Here is a 20835-nt window from a genome sequence, read left to right on the forward strand (position 1 = left end):
TTTTCTAACAACTACAGCAAAAGAAAGGGACTTTGGAGTATTTTTTTCAAAAGACTATACTAATATACAAGGGTGTGGGGGCATAAATGCACAAGGGGCAGTTAATGACAAAGCAGTGTTGAAAATAAATGTATGCTTCGTGTGTGGTACAGCCTGTCCTGGTGTGTGTGTGTGTCGGTGTGGCAGAGCCTGTCCTGGTGTGTGTGTCGGTGTGGCAGAGCCTTTCCTAGTGTGCGCGTTTGGGTGTCGGTGTGGCAGAGCCTGTCCTGGTGTGTATTTGGTCATCTGTTTCCTGGCACTTTACTTACTATAGGAATAAATAGATGTAATTTTTACTATCCAGAGATAAAACGCCTCCTGAATTAGCAGTCACTTCAAAAACTTTCTTGGCCCAGAAATCAGTGAGAGGAAAAGTAAAGGTTTTGTGTTATTTACTCTATTTCAATCTGCATATTTTATTAAAAAGGATTAGTGGCAGTAAATTGTGGCTTCAGGCGTCCCGTGTATGATTACTTTTTTAGTGTACTGATTACTTCCAGTCCCATCACATAAGATTCTATCCTATATCATCTGCCGAGCACTGATGTCATCTTTACGCAGTACACATCGATGCCGAGGAGTTAAGATTCTGTCTATTTTATTTATTTCCATAAAATGGCGACCAAAATCCTCAGCACCAGGCCCATGATGCTCTTAATTCGCCCCTGATCAACTCAGTGTGCATCTGATCAATAAGTGTGCCTTTTTTATTTGGCTAAACTTGTTTTAAATGGTTTGTGGACGGACTATGTTTTACTGTTTAAGTAATTTAGTATCGATAGAATTACATATAAAAGTTGATCAAGCAAACATTTCCACTGCTTTTTCCATTATCGCCAAATTAACCCTGTATTAATATGCATTATAAAGCAGCAGTGAAAGAGGTTCAGGTGTCTCGCCAGAGAAATATATCTGGGAACACTAAGGGGGAATTCAGGGTTGCAAGGTGGGCTCCGGGTAGTAGGAGCCGGAAAGTTCCCAGGTATTCAGAAGAAGTATGACTAGAAAAAAATCTATGTATTTAAAGGAAAGACTCCAATAAATTGCCCCCATTACCAGTTACTTTTCATTTTTTGTTACCTTCCAAACCAGTCACCTTAATATTAAAAACATTAATCATTCTGCTATAATTAACATCAATATTTTCTTCACATGTTTTGTAATATACAATAACACACTGATTATGTTAAATCTTGTAGGTTATTCGCCAAAAATGATTTTGTTGACTATCTATTAGGAGTATTTTTATCTCATTTTTCACTTCACACATTGTTAGCCCGCTCAGAAGTCCTGCCAACCACATAATGGCGGCACAAAAAAACCCCCACAACGCTCACCTCTCAGTGGAGGCGGATGTTAGAGCCTTTCACCTCGGAAGTGTTTGAATCCAGCATGAAGTGAAGCGGTAGGGGCTGTATCTGCAAGCAAACTCTACGGTGTCGCTATGGCAGCGCTGGTCAGATTAGGAGTAAGTATGAGAAACTGATAATAAAAGTGCTTTGCCCAAAGACTCCCCCCACAGGTGCTTGCACTGGTATAGTCCGACATGTCTATAAGTAATTGCGGCAGCGCGCGTTATTAAAAGAGGATCTCCTACGTTTACTGTGCACGGCTGATATTTAGGGACAGGTACAGCACGTAACACAAGGTGACCTTTTATAGATTACGTACAGAAGTTCGGTCCGATGAACTGCTACAGACCAGCATTCTATACGTACATTCTATGCCCCCTGCATTTACTATGAAATAAAGTCTGAGGTAATCAGGGTCGTCCTGATATGTACTCATATGTACTCTGTTGAAACGCGATTTCCAAGTGTTATGAAACCCCCCCCATGTGGATTGATTTGATTTTAAAGAGCATATGTGATCTATACATCACAGAATCCTACTTGCTCGTTAATGTAGAGTTCAGTCAGACAGCGGAGTATTTTAGAATAATTTTAGAATAATTTTAGAATAATCGGAATGTATGATGAATCTGTCAGGATCCGGGTACTGAAGTTCATACACAAAGTTACCCATTTCAGTGACATAAGAAGCCCCCATTATCTATATCTCTGTTGAGTGTTAAAGGAATTAGTTTTAGAGCAAATTATTCTAATTGGAAACTCTGGGAATAGTTGAACTTCTTAGCAGTTTTCAAATTCAGTTTAAATATTTTTCTAAAATACCTAAAATGTAGCATTTTTTTAATAATAAACTCTTCAGCAGGCTGTTTGATTTTGAACTGACAACAGAATACAGTAGAGTTTATTGCAATATAATAGTTTTTCCTTAAGGGTGCATATTTAACGGGCGTTGCTGCTTTAATTATGTTAAGAATGTGGAAGAAATACTTTTTTATATATATATATATATTATGGGTGTAAAACTAGTCCGAGCAGTTGAAAATTGTCAACCTTAATCAAGCGTGAGAACGGATGAACCGTGTGATATTCCTGACTTCTTATAAATTGTATCTACTCAATGACCTTGTGTTTGCGGTGGAATTGTATAACACACCTTTTTATCGCTTACATAAAAATGTATAGTTTGTTTAAAAAAGTATAGGTTATTAGTTTTACCCCACTTTTGCTACAACTAGAATTATTATTATTATTATCGTTTATTTATATAGCGTCAACAGGTTACGCAGCGCTTAATACAATCCATATATTCAAGGGGTCTGACAAGATGAGAATTGACAGACTAAGACAAACCGATACATTCGGTGGACAGAGCCCTGCTCGCAAGCTTACAATCGTGAGGGAATGGGGTGACAAACATAAGGCACAGAGACGGGTGAGAGGTAGTGTGGTTGGTATCAGTGACGAGTGAGAGGTAGTGCGTGGGGTATAAGGCACAGAGACGGGGGAGAGGTAGTGTAGGGGGTATCAGTGACTGGGTGAGAGGTAGTGTGGAGGTTGTATCAATGACAAGGACGTTCTAGCAGCTAAGATGGTGCGGCTTCAATGAAGAAGTGGGTTTTGAATGCTGAAGGTTCGGTGGGAGTAGATTCCAGAGATCTGGGGGCAGCCCAAGTGAAATCTTGTAGACGGGCAAAAGAGGAGATAAATGAGGAGGAGAGCCTTAGCCCATGGGAAGAACGTAAGGATCAAGTAGGAGAGTATTTGCTTATGAGGGCAGAAATGTATGGAGGAGCAGTGTTATGGGGGGGCAGTGTTATAGGCCTTATATGTCAGTAGCAGGATTTTAAATTTAATTCTAAAGGTTATAGGGAGCCAGTGGAGGATTTCACAGAGGGGGGAAGCAGAAGAGGAGCGACGTGCAAGGAAGATAAGCCTAGCAGCAACATTTAGGACGGACTGTAGAGGAGAGAGTCGAGACAGTGGAGCGTCAACCAGAAGAGTGTTGCAGTAGTCAAGACGGGAAATAAGTGAATGAACCAGAGTTTTTGTGGATTCTTGGGTGAGGATTGGGGCAGATGCGAGAGATGTTTTTTGGTTGCAAGCGGCAGGATCTGGCGAGGGACCGAGGGATGAAGGAGAGGTTTGAGTCAAGGCTCTGTTTCTCTGCAATGGGGCAAGGAATACATGGCGCTCTGCTGCTTCTATATATCCCTAAACTACTTGTCGGACTTTCTGTGGTGCTTCACAAGCGTTGTCCTCGCTCAGGTTTCATTGAATGTCTGCTGAATTCTTCACAAAGTTGTCAGCTCGTTGACACTCAGGGCTTGACCACGGCTCATCTGAATTGGCAATGTTTTATTATGTCCTGTATGTTAAGGCCATTTTTACCAATAAAGTGCTTTTCAGATACAGTGTATATATTAGTTTGTTTTATGGAATATATATATATATTATGTTTCATGGAATATAATTTAAAAATTCAATGCAGGAGAAGAATTGCCAGTTGTTGGTTATACCCTTTGAAATATTTTGTGTGTGGTCTGCCAAAGCGGTTGCATCTTAAGCTGAAAATAAAAATATTGTATCACATTTTGTCATTTTTGTCCAGACGCTGCAGATACGAATAAGCCCACAGATTGCTGCTTGTGCTGCTTTACAGTCGTGTGCTTTTACACAATTTCAGTGCCATAAAACACAGTCCTGTACAAGAAAGGTAAGGCTTGTAATTGGATAACTCTGGGGTAAATGATTTTCTGTGTGTAATATATATCCTTGGACAAAAACATTGCGACACCCGGCCAAAAGGGACACCAAGGGACTTTTATGACATCGCATTCTAAATACATAAGTATTAATATGTAGTTGGTGCCCCCTTTGCTGCTATAATGGCTTTCACTCTTCTGGGAAGGCTTTCTACAAGATTTTGGAGAGTTTCTGTGGGAATTTTTGCCCTTACTGTTGGTGTATTGGGCAGCTGTCCCAATACTTTTGTCCATATAGTGTTCATCTCATTGACTGTTCACTGAGCATCCTTGCTGTGCTGTAGATGTGTTCTTTGTCCACGTATTTTTGTGTAATACACCTTGGCATTGTTTTTACATTTAATTTGCCAACTCCTGTGGCAATTCCACATGCAAGCTTAGAGGAAGACAGTCAATTAACCTTGCTGAAGATAACTTCACCAAGTTGGAGCAACTTGCAGATCCTTTGAAGTGGACTCAGAAGAGTTGAGTTGGTAGTGGAAGGTAAAATTGGGTTAAAACTCCACAAAATCTCTCCACTTCTCATTAAAAGGAGAGTTGACTTGGTAAATTAACCAGACTGGCTGCCTTTGCTATCAGGTTAGCAGCTGTAAACCCATGACAGGTCTCTACAACAACTCAAGACCTGAACCTTTAAGCTATACAGCACTTTATTTTATCTCACTTTATAAGCCACTCTTTGCTCTTGTAAAATAGATCCGTAAAATCGGGATGATGCTGAACAATGAAATAATAGAACTATAGAACTATGGGACTTTCTGATTACTATACAAGGGCAGCTCAGCTTAAGTTTTGGATTCATTTTAGAAAATTGAGCTCATGGAACCAGTGGCTATGGCCGATCTGTGTGCCCCATTTTAAAACAATAAAAATCAGCAAGCAGAGATGATTAACTTAAATAAATATGCAAATAAGACATTTAATAAGTTGCTTATTTAGGCCCTAAGTCCATTACATTTCTAATAACGTGCCTATGAATTAGCGGTATGAAAAGGATTCTGTTTGAAGCAATCCTGTCTGTACAAGGATCTGGAAAAAGACAGATTGGAAAGATTATATAGGACAGGATTTACTCCACCAGAAACCTCATAATTAGCATGTAGTTTATGTAGCGAAAGTAGGATTCCCACCTATCTAAAATTTATCAGATGACTTCCTCTGGTCAGCTCTCCAAATCCATTTTCCATTTTCTCAATCTTGGTTCAGAGAGGTTTTTATTCAAGTCTTCAAGGCCGTGTTTTCCACAGCAGGAAACCGTATATAAATCTTATCAGCCTCTGTGGTTCTCAAATCAGTCCTCAGGGAACCTTTACAAGACCAGAACTTTGAGGGATAGTATAAGCTGAAAATGAGAGAACCTATTTTACAGTGTTTTCGTTTCGGAGCAAAATGTCGTTTTTTTGCATCAAATGGTAGAAAACGAGAACTATTTCATGGTCCTTGCAAGGCTATGGAGAAACCGTGAGGAGCTCTATAACTGTTAAGACACACATGCCCTGAATTTAATATTGAATAGATGAATGAGCTAAAACTAAATTTTGTTTTGTATTCATTTTCTAGTTTTCTTGTTTTTCTGTGCCAGTATATTTTTTGTTCTTTTTAATGTTTATTTTATTTTCTCCTAATCATAGTAATTCTGCTATAAAATCTGCTGGTGTGCTATAGATAGAATGTAATAATATAATAGACTTATATAGACTAAATAAGATAAAGGGATGATAGGTACCGAATATGAGCTGTTTTGGGTGGGAGGAAATGGAGAGGGTAGTAGGTTGAGGGGTCAACTGTGAATTCTTGTTAAAATTCAATGATAACCACAAGATGAAATAGAACAGCCAGGGGACAAATTGATTTTAATTTGCCAATTTCTAAAACTCAGTTTTCAGTATTCCACGAGTCTTTAAACCCTGCTAAAACTTCAAATTAACTTCGAGTTTCCTCCTCCCATGAAAAAGCAGTGGAACTTCAGAAAAGCAGCTACCTAATGCCTACGCATTTATTTGTATCTACCTGCTTTCTTTTTTATTGACTACATCCTGCAAATGAAAGAGAATTGCACAGATCGTCAGCATATCAGCACTCTTGATCTACTGTATTTACTCAATTATAAGAGTTTTTTTCAGAAAAAAAAAACATTTTTGGCCTTTTCTTTTGGGGGGTCATCTTATAATTGAGCATCTGGTCATCTGACTGGACCATCCAATGCTGCCTTCCTGCTTCCTCCATTTGTTTCTCACCAGGAATGAAAACTGAAAAGTGACCACAATCTTGGTTCTGATGTCCTACTGGATTTAACTCACCTGGCGGACAGGGTCTTTTGAGAATGTAGTTTATTAGCTTGGTTCTCTGCTGCTGTTGAGTGCCTCCATACCCATTGACAAATATCACATTGTATCTGCAGAATTTCTCTTCTAACATCTGTTCTAAAGGAAATTAAATAATGGCCCACATTTTCCTGATCGTGCCGTAGACTCCAACACTTGATTAATGGCAGTTTAACCTTAATAGTTCACAATGCTAACTATCAGTCTGGTCCTCTCTCGTGTTTTCAACATCTTTGTAAATAAGATGAGCAAGGTCTTTTTATATAAATGTGTTCTGGTGCAAACGAAAGCACCGAATGGCAGTAGTTCCGCAGCTGTGTTTATTATAGAACATTTACTGAGATCCTTGTGGAAGTCTGGTTGTGGCATAATACCTCAATAATCCCAGATGTTTTTCAAATGACACTTAATCAGAAGAACCTAGATAAATAGAAAGAAATATGTTTCATAAATCATAGAGAAGCCAGCCGAAATATTTCTGCGTTGAAGTTATTTCAGAGGAAATTCCAATCCCGTTGTTTATAAAATTATCCGTATGTTAGTAATGTAAATTGTGTCCAAAAGTGCATGCGTGTAATGCAAGAAAATCATAGAACCGTGAACAAGTCCGTCAGGGCACAAAGGACGCAGCATGGTGTGAAGTCCCTGCCAACCTTATGGCCACTCAGAGGCTGTACAGCCATTAACGTAGTAGGCAATGACCTATATATCATGGATTGCTGAGCTGCGAGAGCACCGGTGCCCATGGGGAGTGTTTTGATATTGAAAGGGTTGTTGGCACATACCATGGCACGGAATGCAACTACGGAACAGTCTTCTATTGTGGCAACAGCTCCCTGCTATTCATTATACAGACATTCTCTTCCACATTTAAACCACAGACCATAAAGAAACCTGGCATGGAAGACATAAGTTGAATCGTGAAGTTTAAATGCACAATGCTTTTAGTTCACAAAATAAATAGATTTCTTACTTGGGTGCATTTATTTTAGTTTGTGTCTCCATAGATATTTTGTAGAAAACTCAGACATTATTGAGACATTGACATCCAGTTTCCAAAACATATTGAAATAGAGATCATCTGCTGTCTGCAGAATTGTAAAAAATAAGCATTGTGATTTACAATGTCTATATCTAATAAAAGAAAGAAAAAGTCTGAATGAAACCCCCATCTGTGCCAAATTGGAGCCGGCAAGCTTTATTTAATAAAATGTGAGACGCAAGATGACAGAGCTACAGAATTTATTTTATAATTTTGCCACTTCAATTGTTATGCGGTAGTATAGTAATAAAACAGAGATAAAAAAGAGTGAAATAATTGTACTGTATTTGCTCGATTATAAGACAAAGTTTTTTCCACAGCAAATGCTCTGAAAAATACCCCATATCTTATAATCGGGGTCGTCTTATAATCAGACCTCAAATAGGTCTGACAATGAGACTAAGATCCAGATCCCCCGCAGCGCTGCAGGGGACCTGGATCCTCCTGTGTAGCCGGGCAGCGTGTAGACATCTACGCGATTCGCGTAGACAACTTCCGCTGCAGCCAAAAGGAGGTGTGGCTAGCAGCGGGTTTTGTCTGCGTCCATCGTGCAGACCTTCCCCGGCTGTCAGAGATCAGAGTTCCCCTCACCGGTGCGGGGAATTCTCTCTGACAGTCGGAGGGTATATGTGCGATGGACGCAGACAACCCCGCTACGAACCGCACCTCCTTCCGGCTTGGAGGAAGAGGAGGAATGCTGCCTATGACCCCAAGAACACCATCCCCACCATCCAACAAGGAGGTGGAAACATTATGCTTTTGGGGTGTTTTTCTGCTAAGGGGACAGGACAACTTCACCGCATCAAAGGGACGATGGATGGGGCCATGTGCTATCAAATCTTGGGTGAGAACCTCCTTCCCTGAGGCAGAGCACACAACCACCTATCTAATTCTATATTTGAGTATTTTGATCAGTATCACTACTTGGGTTATAAATTCTAGAGTGCTCTACGATTGCTTCATTTTATGTTCTTCTAGAGTCTTTGCCATTCTGCACGTGATTTGAGAAATGTATGCTGTGGATTAACGCTCAGATCGCCTGCAGCAACACAAATACTGAGGTCACTGCACGTCACTCAAGAGGTAAGCCAAATATGTTATGTTATGTCAGGGAACCAAGTTGACCTGCTTAACGTTACCCAACATTCAACAGCAAATAGACAAATAAGTGTCCTAGAAATGAGTGTTTTTGTGTTTTGTTTTTTTTTTAACATGAATGCTTTAAAATGAGGATCCCTAAAACAAAATAGATGTGTAAAATTTGTTTTAAAGAAAGATCCACTCTATTTTTTGGTGCCTGGGAAGAACAATGAGAGCAGAACCCGAGGTAGTGTCATTATGAGGTCACTTGCTAAATGATGAATTCTTTCCATATTATTGAGCTAGATGGGTATCCCGTGTCGTACATGTTTACAAAAAGACATTTGTCTCTTACTTATTATTGGAATAAAAGGGAGATGCGTGTATTTGGCATGTTCTTGTGTGTTATGTATAATATTTCCCATATTGGGATCCTTTATGAGTTCTCTTTTTCTGTAGCATTATGCAACTAAAGGTGAGCTCCGACCATCAGAGGAGGAAGTTGGAACTTTTACTAAAATAATTGAAGCAATGGGTTTCACTGGACCTCTGAAGTATAACAAATGGGTATGTTTCATCATGAATCTTACCTCGGGAAGTCTTTAATGTGTGCAAGAAAATGCATTTGTAATAAAAATTAATATTTCAATATAGTCTGTATACTGTATAGTTTCTAGAGTACCATTGGGTGTGCTGCCAGTGCACATGTCCATCGCCAGTTATTTGGCCTACTGGATGAATTTCACTATTATTTATTGTATTATATAGCACCATCATAGTCTGTAGCGCTGTACAATGGGTAGACTGGACATCACAAGTATTATATGACATAGCAATTTGACTTATAGAAACAACAGGTGAGGAGGGCCCGGCTCAAACGATCTTATAATCTCCTCGAAGTAAGGGTCCTACCGACTCGTCTTATATAAGAATCTATCAACAATGCGATAGCAGAACAAACAGAAATTAGATTATAACAGAAATTAGATGGGCATTTGGTTCTAACCTGCAGTCAAACTCTGTGTTTCTTACGTCTTTCGAAAAGGTTATTACTTTCCCTTTAATTAAAGTGGAAAAAATAAATAACTTGACGCACATCACCAAATGAAAGCCTGAACCAATATATTTCAGAAAAAAATAACCTTTTATTAAAATAAAAATGATGAAGTCTGTAGTGTGTAAACTGTGTAGGACATCTGTTCTTTGTGGTTTTGTGGCATCTGGCATCGTCTAAATGCTGACATTTTAACTCCTTTTAAATAAAGGTTAAGTGATTTAATGAAAATGTTAGTCCCAGATTTTGCCATTTTGGGTGTGTTGAATCACACCTTTTGTGTATTTTGCTCCCTTTAGATCCTTTGGAGGAACTTTCCTCTGCCCCATTTTAAATTTACATAACGAGTCTACATTTTGAAAACTGTACTTGTTTGTAAGGTGTGAAGATTTTAATGTTTTCATCACATCTTCTACACTAATATCTATCTTTATTTGCCACTTTATGAAGATCACACACAGGTAACAAGTAGTATGTAACATAACAAATTGACTTACAGAGACAACAGGTGAGAAGGGCCCTGCGCACAGGAGCTTACAGTCTAGAGTGCTGCTGTTCTCATTGATGAAGAACTGACCAATGCTATCTTCTTTACATAGAGCTGAAAGAGTTAAATGAGACAGAAGTCTGATTTTCCAACTCCAATAATTAAAGAATGCCTGCGCTAATTTGCATACATTAAAATGCTGTAGAGTTCATTAAAAAAAAGCACTTAACGGGAAAATAGGACTGAAGTACACCCTTCATTGAAATTTGCAACCAATAATGCAGCTTTCCTTTGTATTCCGCATCGTCTGTGATAGTGTATTTTAAAGAAACTTTCTATGTGGCTTTAGGTTCCTTTAATATCTTTTCCCTTGTCTGCAGAAAATAAAGATTGCTGCCTTGCGCATGTATACATGCTGTGTGGAAAGGATAGATTATGATGAGTTTTTTGAAAGTAAGTATACTTTTCTAATTATACCGGAATACCCAACATGCCTTATGTTACGGTCACGTTCATATATATATATATATCAAAAATCATGTTTTCCCATATATTAACAAGCAAGTGTTACAGGAGCGCCAGAGACTTGGTTCACCTAACTAGCCAGAAATCTTAGGGCAGGCCCCACTAAGGATAGACTTCACCTTGGAAGTCAATATGGAGGACAAAAGAGGGTTAAGCTTAGATGCTTACTTTCCATGGTACTTCTGTGACCCAAACTGGCGCAGAATTATTTCATACAGTAAGTTTTGCAACCCACATGTTTTAATTTCCAAAAAGCTTGCCTTTTAAAGCTAGTGAGCGTCTGGTTATGTTTCAGAAATGTAACCGGTAAGCCATTTCTAGCAATTGTCTTCAAACTTTACTGTCTTTATAAGAAAGGAATAACTTTGCATCGAGAGAAAATAAAGATAAAAAAGCAACTAAAAGTAAGTGATATTAAGGACAAAAAATATAGAGGGTAATAAATCTTTAGGGAGGTGTAAGGGAGGATAGGGGTCAGTAAGAAGATTAATCCCAAAACCTCCTCTCGCTGCAGTAATTGTTCCCAGAAATTCCGGTTTGTGACCTGCAAAATATGAATATTCTAATTTTCTAGGCTTTTCGATTGAATTCCGTGTAATAACGGAGCATTCTTGGGATGGCTACTTTGTAACCTCTTTTTTTGAATACAGAATGCAGTCTTCCGGATACACTGAATTCATGGTTCCTTGTGACGCAGTTACACGTCTGGTGAGTAGAATTCCCGATTAATAAAACTCGCTGGTTTCATTGAATTGCAAACGACTCAATCTTGCAACAACTTGGAGCTTTGTAAACTCGCCCCTGGGTCCGTCACTTCTGTATCCGTTCACTTTGTACCGAATATCAATCATTAAACGTTCCTCCAACAATGGGAAAGAAATGTATTTAACTAAATGTATCTAAATTTGCTACAAGTGCGCTTCTTTAACTTAAAATAACTTTTTTAACTCATCAAATGATTAAGCAAGCCCTCCTTATATGAACGGTTCTTCTCTAAGGATCTTGAAGACTGCAGCGCTCCTCTTTGTTGAACTAGCGGGTAGAGCAGGGTCCAACAAAATCAAAAACAGTGGGTTTCATTTTTTATTTTTTTCCAATTATATCCCCTTTTTTCCATTTTATATTCAGGCTTTTTCTTTTTTTGTTTTTCATTAAGATCAAATTTCTTTTTTTGGGGGGAGTTCATCTTATAATAGAGCAAATATGGTAAAGTATATAAAAATAAAATATACTGTTTTTGATTATGATTTCTGAGAGAAATGTCGCTGTAGTTGGCTTAGAACACCTGAGGTAGTAAACACATAATCCGTCATATGCTGACGAATTGCAATTCCCATAATCCTGACCTCACTTGAGTCTAGCCAGAGGTACCAAGGGAATCTTAGCTGAGCAGATGTTGGAGATCTCCGTGATAAGGGGCCCAGATATACAGCGTAACCCTGAAACATGTTTAGTCATTAGCTTATAGGTATATTTTCTGTTCAATACAGCTATTCTGGTAGCTTTGCTTGTAGTTTACTGTAAGTGAAATCGAAAATTCCATGACCGGATTTTTTTTCCATTTTGTGGTGAATTGTTCCCATAACATATATTTCTGTGTAAAACTTTCCATTTTTATGAAACAAATTACAGCAAGTGAAAGATAAACACAAACAACTTACGATGACAGAAAAATATATGTCCTTAGCAAAACATATCAAGTATATTTTATGTCAATTGCAAAACAAAAATTCCATATATTCTACGTGAAAGTTTTTTTTTTTCTAGGAAGAGCACCATGGGGCTGTGTATGAACATGTACAAAATCTGACTACAGGGGCTGTAGTGTTAATAGCTAAAAGTGATGAAACGGAAAACAGCATCCCTCATCTAAAACTTCTTTAAATTAATCTAAATTTGGAAAAAAATAGTCTTGAACCTTCAGCGGTTTTAAAGTTTTTTTATTATTATTTTTTTAAATAATTTTTTTCCCCATCAGTTATCCCTCTAGTCTTATGTGGGGGGTTAACAAATGTGGATAAAACCTAATAGTTGGGCAGCAATATTTAGAAGCCAAAGTGATTTAGTTTGGTGCCCAAAAGACGTTTGGCTATTAATATCCAGACATAAAACTTATTTAAATTAATCCAAACTTGAAAGAAAAAATAGTTTTGAACTTTAAGTTTTTTCTTTAAGACCCCCAGCGGTTTTTTGTCCCCCCAGCGGTTATCCCGCTAGTCTTATGTGGGGGTTGACAAATGTGAATAAATTATTGAGAGTGTGCCTTGACGTGGCGGGTGAGCTTAATCATGCTTTGGCCAATTCATATAACCAAAACCTCTCATTTATGTTACGTTTATATTTTTGTTGCTAACTTTATTAGTTTTTGGTTTTTATATACAGCATATTTTAGTCTACTATATAATTCAAATGTGTGCCTGTCTGTCAGTCCTCTCTCTCCAATTTAACATTCTTTAGGGAATATTATATTCTGTCATAAAACTATAACGACCTTTGCCAGTCACAGCTTCCAAACTTTGAGATGGTTCTCTGGTTGAATCCCGTCGGGTTCCAGGCACGGATATTCGCTTATCACTTTTACTCTGGTTCATGTACTGATATTTCAGAAAGGAAGCATGACATGGTGCTGACAACCTCTGCCCGATGACGTTTATTCCTTGCACTTTGGGTTTGTCGTATGGTCCTTGCTGCAGCGGCTGTCCCTCTGCCCTTCTTCTCACTCATCCTTTGTGTTCCTGGCACATCTTTCGTCCCTGGGCCTCCCTCGCTCTCTCCCTAGGGCTTCCTCGCTTCCCGTTACTGTGTCCTGGTCTTCTCCACCTACCACAAACGTGTAAGGTGTTTAACCCCTTAATGACAAAGCCCGTACATGTACGGGCTCAAAATGCATTGTTTTCAATGGGTTTAAGGACCGCCCATTGTCCTTAAGGGGTTAAAAATGAAAGCCTATTGTAGAAGTAATAAAAGTGGAATGTTGCGTAGCTCACTCACACAAGTCTCTTCCCGCGAAATGTCTACCGCTCGAGTCCCTGTCCTGAAGTTTGCCGTCACTTTGTTTAATCCTTGTTGTTGTAGAATGTGCTATGTGTTTAGTGCTTTACCGAGCAGCCAGGAGTGAAATAGACTGCGATTCAAGTCAAGGGGAAGCCAAGTGGACGTTCATATAAATAGAGCTTTACTGACTCTTTAGGAGAGATTATTTACACATGCAGAGTTATCATTCAGCAGAGACGGCCATAGGACGAGGGACAAGTTTGCTGCACTCTTTTGGTTTATAGAGAGTCTCAGTTACCCTTCCAAAAATCCTCAGCGTTGGTGAGTAGCAGGTGATATGTGTTGAAATGTGATGTCACGGAGTAAATACACGGGATAAGAGAAGGAATATTTCATGATTGTCCTGTAGCTACTGGAACGATTCTTCTCACTAACCTCCCTGATGTAATTAGTATCTGAATAACTTAGGTGTTGCATGGAGCTGTTGGTAGCACCATTAATGCCAATATTAAAAATTAAAATAAGAGGATGCATTACTGTTTTAGGTGACTTAAAAGTGGTTTAATTTAAACGTCCCTGCTGGGATTTTCAGTTCAGGTTGTCGGTAGACTTTAGGAGTTATTACGCTGACATTTGTGTTCCACCTAAAAAATACACATTGCAATTTTCCTAAATTGCAGATTTGTTGCTTGTGAAAATATTTAACACCTAAGCAATATTTTTCCTTTTCATCTGTGGTGTAAATAGCCGAAAAAAAATATTGTTTAATCTAGCATTATTGGAAAGGTCAAAGTGTGCTGTGGGAGAAGGAAGGTATATTTCTTAATGTGTAACAGGAACCTCGCTAAAGTACATTCAAACATTTGCTAACATGCCGTCTCGAAGTAGCACATCATAAATTGAACTGATTGCTAGGGCTGTCTCTAGTAGAAATGTATGGAGCCTTATTTAAACTCTGCAGTCTTTTTAATGTCTCGGCCCGCAAAGCTGTTTCTTCGAGTCTGGAATCTCCGCTGTCCGGCCGCAGACGTAGAATGTTCGTGCAGCGGTTACACCGGACATTTATCCAGCGGCTGGAGGTCCGACTTAATATTTGGAAATTTAGCTGACCTTGAAAACTTGGGTGGACTTAAGTGAGTTAACAGTTATGTATAAAAAACCTTTTAAAAAAAAAAAAAAAAAATCCAACCTTCTAATCATTTAAATGCGAGGCATGGTGTAAGCACTGTGCGCCCATTCGTTGTTTGTTTTCCTGGGGGGACGCAGTGTAGGTTCCGTATATTTTTGTTTCTCAAGCTTTAAAAACCATTTTTGTTTCTTGTTATCTTTTTTTGTATTTAAGTTTACAGTTCTGTCGCCCGTCAAAGGGACAGCTGGTGCATTTTATGCAAAATTTCCACGATCTTTCAACAAAATGTAAATTAAAACAACGATAGAAAAAATATTTGGAGACAAGACAAGCCCAGGTACTCCGCAGAGTCTGAGAACCGCAAAGCTGCTCCAGCCAGTGGATTCAGGTAGTCAGGAAATTTACTTCAAGCCCCTCAGGAGCCAACCATCTGCATTTTAACCCCTGTTTTATGTTTGCACCACTTTAGGGAATTCATCCCTTTATGAACAATAAAATTCCTGATGTTTTTAAAAAAATAAATACAAATATCCTCATGTTTCCTGTTTCAGACCCTATTTTAATTTCACGTGTTTGAAACATTTTATAACTACTGCTAACCCCCCACACACACGCACGCACACGCACACACACGCACACGCACGCACACACACGCACACACACAGACACGCACGCACAACGTGATTTAAATGAGTGCCCATTGTGCCTGTACCTTTAAATCACCTAGTATTTTATACAGATATCTTAAAGGCTACCATTGCTATGTTACTGGTATGTTGACTTATAATTATTTTTGCGTGACAGCCACATTTTTGGATTCAGAGCATACAATTTAATTTCACTTGAGCATCAGTTTGATTGACAGCTATATTTTAGTAGTAGTAGAAAACCAGGACACGATAACTTTTTTTTTTTGTTTTTTTTTAATTAAATAATAAAATATGATTACAAAGCAGTAGTACAGATAACTGAATATCATGGAGTTATGTAAATATATTCGCTTATACATCTCTTCACAGATAAACATAATATTTGTAGTAAAATCAAACATGATCATTACAATCATTATTAAGGACGAGATAACTTGGTGTAAAGGATCAACCAGGGCATTTTTGGGTGTCATCTGTTTGACATCTGTAGCAACAACAGGAACACTATATTATTCTTTGGGCTTTATTCATTATTAAATAAGGTGTTTAGCAAGAGATTTTGTGGCTTTGTAACGCATAATGAAGGTTATCTCTGGGAAGTTTGTTCTGCAAGCAGGCCTGAGCTGGCTGGTGACATCTTGCTACAGAAGCTCATTGGGGTCGGCTCTTCGTAGTGTATGGGGACGTCTGTGAGTTCTGCAATCTTCCCAATCTCTGTTTTAGTGAATAAATCCGTTTGTCAGTTAATGCTGCATTGATCCTTCTCTTTTACCCTTTTTCTGCCAATCGCACGTTGGTTTATAAAGATGTAAGTTGGCGTTGTTAAAACCTGACTTTGTAGCTACAAATTCGGGAAAAGTTTGTTTCTGTAAAGCACGGAGATGAAATCGAATTCTACTATGAAATGAAACGCACAGCTGACGGAATGACCTCAGTGTTCTCACCTTTTGTACCTGCTTTCCAAAGGGTCTGTCTCTTAATGGTTGGACGTTCCACGTGACCTCAGATTGTCTCTTGGGAATAACTCGAGACTCTCTTGGAAGTAATCAGGTGAACAGAAAGCTTGTTTTCCTGTGGAAAAAACTGTTCAGGTCTCTTGTAGCTTGGAACTTCCAGCAGGTTTATTAAACTTTTGTAAACAGCAATGCAACGTTACCTTCGTGGTTTGACAATGATGAGTCAGACTCTTAATGCGCTGCAGGTCTAGCATTACCAACAGCGCTGATTATCGTCGGGAATTTTATTGACTGAGGAAAGTGTGTCTTTTAAACCCCAGATGGCAGGTGCAGTTTTTTAGACAACATTTTCAAATAAAACAAATGATTCCATTACCTCACTGTTTCTACTGATAAATTGGTGTGCATGGACACATCAAACATGGGCCGTTTCTTGCAAGGTGACGTTATTTTCATACAGCAAACGACATGTAAACAGCTTTGGCCTGATTATTCTCAATTTGACAATATTCCCTTTAACTCTTTATAGATTGTAATATGAGCTTTGGCAGACGTACTCTGAGCACTGTTAGGAGCAGTCTGTAAAGTGCACTATTCCATAAATCCACATTCATGTGAAGTTTATTTCTCTGCTTTCTTTCTTCTAATTGGGTAAGGTATTAAGAATCGACGCTTGTAAATCAGCGCAGTACTTAAAATTAGTTGGGTTCTGGAATGAGGCAACGTCTGGTTGCTCATAAACTTGAACATATCATGGCAGTGAGATTTTTTCAGCGTGCATACAAGATTCACCTACTAGTTCTAAGTTTTCCGACTCTGATATGATCTTTCACAAAACTCTTAAGACTACTGGTACACCATAATGTTAAATCGTGCTAAATGCGAACTATGAAGAATAATATTTAAATCGGACCAAACTATTTCGATTCTACGCTACTTTTGACTGGGTGTACATGGAGTGCTGTAGTCGATGGGTGGCTCTTGAAGGGGATGCTTGCTGCCCTACACCTGGACATTGTGGACCAGGGAAGGTAGAGACACCAGGCTATGAGCTATGGTTGGAAAAGATGCCAGCAGGTGAATAGTCAGGAGATACTGCAGGAACCACGATAGGACTGGTCTCACAGCCTGAAGTGCCACAGGGACCCAGCAGGACACAGTAGAAAACACCAACTAACTTTGGAGGATATCAGGATAGCCATGAATTCTAGATTGAAAGTGTCTGAAATTCTAGGCAGTAGCAATATAGGAAGGCCCTACCGGGAAAGTAGCTCGGTGGTACGAACGCTAAGAAGGAAACTAGACAGTGAGGAGGTCAGCAGAACCTCAGCTCATGATCAAGACTAGCAGAGGGATCCATTTCTGGGTCAGACATTGGCTTCTGGGAAGGAAAGGGTTAGAAACAGGGGTGTAATGGTTAGGCAGGTTGACCAAGTAAATAGCCAATGGACTTTGTGCCAAAATTACTTGTAATGTCTTTAAGAGCTCTTTATTCTGCATGTGTGCAACCAGTCAGAGGCCCGGCCATCAACTGAGTCTTTGGGGTATAAGAAATACTGAACCACATATCTTGCAGTCCTGATTAAGGACGGGTCAGGTGAACTAATTCAATACCATCGGCACATAATATTGTATTGTCTTTTGATAACCCAAAAACTCTGATGCAAAAACTCACTCGAATGGAATGTCTTAAGTACATAGACATAGGAACCACATCCCACCCTCAACAACCCTAGCTTCAAATTGCTCGGTAGCGGCTTGTTGATAATGGCACCTACATGCTTAAGGCCAATGGTCTATGGTGTTGAACCAGCACTAATTATTCTGCCACAATAAGTGGCTGGGGGGTTACTGGAAGGGGCACATACAAATTAACATGCAAAAATGACAAGGGTTATTTTGCTTAGGCAATATATTACTAGCTTTTGTTTTTTATGGTATTGTGTTTTATGATAAAACCCTCCCTTTCACATTTAATATTCAGCCATATTTTAAGCATAGATCCCAAACGCTCCATAGCGTCACGTCATTTATCCAGCTACCCTGGCTGTTTTATATTTAGAAAATAAGTTTAATATATACTCAAAGATTATGTTCCTACTTTGTTGCTTGCATTTCTGGTCCTTGGAGGGTTAAGCAAGCAATGGGCAAAACATTTCATAACAATCTATTCAAAGTTAACTAAACAGAACTAATGTGTTTTGTAGGATGTGCCTGGTACGGATGAAGCAGGAAGGCCGAGCTGGAAAATATATGTGTCGATACATAGTCCATTCCATGTGGGAAGACGTTCAACAGCGTGGGAAAGTAATGGGAGTAAGTCCAGACTTTACCAATATATGGTTTTATCATTCAACCATGCGCATCGCCATCTATAGAGATAACAAATAAGTAAGCCTTTTTTTGACTGATGGCCCTTATTGCCCTCCGCAAATGGAGATCTTAATATAAATCAATGTAATCAATAGATTTTAAGCAGTTAGAATTTCTTTTTGTGGTTATAATGTTGTTTTAGCAACATTTTAGGGAATTAATATTTCTTTTATATTATTTTATATTCCACATATCTCCTAATGTCAGCCTGAAGTCACCAGCAGTCCTTTTTCAGATTGTCTGTTTGTATGATAAAATGTATTCATACCGCTATGTACAGAACATATTGACTGTATTTATTTCCGTCTATTATCCTGGGTTAATAATTGGATGTTTTGTGAGACTGTGCTGTTTAATTATCACATCAAATCATCCGTCCCTTCTACATTTCTACAAAGGGGAAAATGTCAAGATGCTTACAACGCGGATGGTACCGGCACCGCTGAGTCTCGCATTAAAATGGTTTTAGGTACCCGTTTCAAAGTCCCTACCGGCAGGGTAGATCCCAATACTCTCTGAAAATGAACGGTTGGGTTATTAAAAAGGGGCAGTATTTGAAAGTTTGTTTAAAAAAAAAAAAAAAAAAACACATCAACCGGTTAATATGCCGTCTTTTATAGGAAGATGGAATTTGGGAGGATTGATGTCTTTTTAATGTTTAGATCAATTTAATATTCAAAATCTGTATGAAATGTTCTGTCCTGCATTTCTGCTTTGAAAACAGGTTAAACCATGTCTACTTTTTAAATTATTTTCTTTATTAACAAGTTTGCCTTCGTTCATAACCCTCTTGGACACATTGTATACGAGTCCAAGATTGATACAGCTGTGAAAACAGATTTTGGCCCCAGCTCCATCAGCTGGTATGGGCAGATTCCCAGGAAACGTGTCAGCCGGCTGCCCTTAAGCTAATGAAGTGTATGACTCTTACGGGTTTCTCACCAGATGTGTCTGTGGCCAAACCGTGCGTTTTTTTCTATACATTTTCCATTGCAACAAACTGTGACTAAACAGAAGTACACAAAATGGTATCTGTGCAGCGTTACGCCACATCTGCTTTAACTGTTCGCGTGCCAGCATCACAATTGGTGCAGAATGTATGTAATTATCATAGTGTAGTCTGCGCAGGCTTCTTAAATTAGGAGCAGCAGTGGTATTGGGAACATCGGAGGACTATGCTGAGAGATCCTCAAATAACCATCCAGTACTCATCTTTGCCGAAGTACCAGCATCGCGTGCGCGTCAGAAAGATGTTTTCGTTTTATTGTGCGGACGTCTCAGTAGGTGTCTCACAATAACTATATGTCTAACGACAAACGGAATAGACATTTACACTACAATCCTTGCAATCGTAAATATAAGAAACTCCGAATCTAAGCCTCCATTTGGCTCATGGCCCACTAGTTAATTATAAGGACAGAATGGGGTTTATTCATGAAAGGGGATGAATATTTAGAAAAAAAAAAGAAATTAACATTTGAACTCTTAGTTTAGTCAGACTGTGAAGTATTTAAAGTAGTGTTTTTTGCAAAAATGTCTCAGTCTTTATGTATTAAAAAACATAAGTTGCAATACCCCAAAGTGCAAACATAAATAGAAAATAACAGCCAAATATAAAAAAGAACACCATTTGTCCCCAATAAGCGGGACATTCATAACTCCCCTTCTCCTCTGGGAGATGAGTCGGCCAGGAGTGGGGTTCATAGTTGTTTTCCGCTGCCCAGCTCTATGATCTTAGCTGCGATGATTTTATGCAATATTCATCTTCCTACTTTGGATGTACTTTGTCAGGAAGTGTGTCCAGGAGTGCCAACATAGAGGTTTCAGTTTATGTTGCTACCAAATATAATACACTGTATCCTTTTTTATTAAAAATGTGTCAAAATGTATCTGTGAAAAGTCTGACAGGCAGAGTAGGTATTATCTAATTATGGCATTTCTGCTTAATTCCTAGTGACCTAAAACGTTGACAGAAAAGTTCTGTTTTCAGCTTCTTCACTTCACTTTACATCATGAAGGTCCAACCCCAGTGAGCCTCTGCTGCGGGAAGAGCCTGGCTGGCTATATA

General features: G+C 38.8%; 1 protein-coding gene across 2 annotated transcripts in view; it reads left to right on the forward strand.

Annotated features, from left to right (window-relative positions):
• LOC128471102 (ubiquinol-cytochrome-c reductase complex assembly factor 1) overlaps positions 1-20835 on the forward strand; it is a 77168-nt gene that overhangs the window by 43375 nt on the left and 12958 nt on the right. The window contains exons 2-7 of one of the 2 annotated variants that reach the window (XM_053452961.1): positions 4051-4104; positions 8498-8602; positions 9059-9166; positions 10521-10593; positions 11316-11373; positions 18602-18710. In XM_053452961.1, the coding sequence (XP_053308936.1) occupies positions 9131-9166; positions 10521-10593; positions 11316-11373; positions 18602-18710 (276 nt within the window). In that variant the 5' untranslated portion in view covers positions 4051-4104; positions 8498-8602; positions 9059-9130. Of the gene's footprint in view, positions 1-1407; positions 1508-4050; positions 4105-8497; positions 8603-9058; positions 9167-10520; positions 10594-11315; positions 11374-18601; positions 18711-20835 lie in introns of those variants that run through there. The other variant, XM_053452960.1, reaches the window with a different exon arrangement.

Source organism: Spea bombifrons, chromosome 13, assembly GCF_027358695.1.
Source record: "Spea bombifrons isolate aSpeBom1 chromosome 13, aSpeBom1.2.pri, whole genome shotgun sequence".
Lineage (NCBI taxonomy): Eukaryota > Metazoa > Chordata > Amphibia > Anura > Pelobatidae > Spea > Spea bombifrons.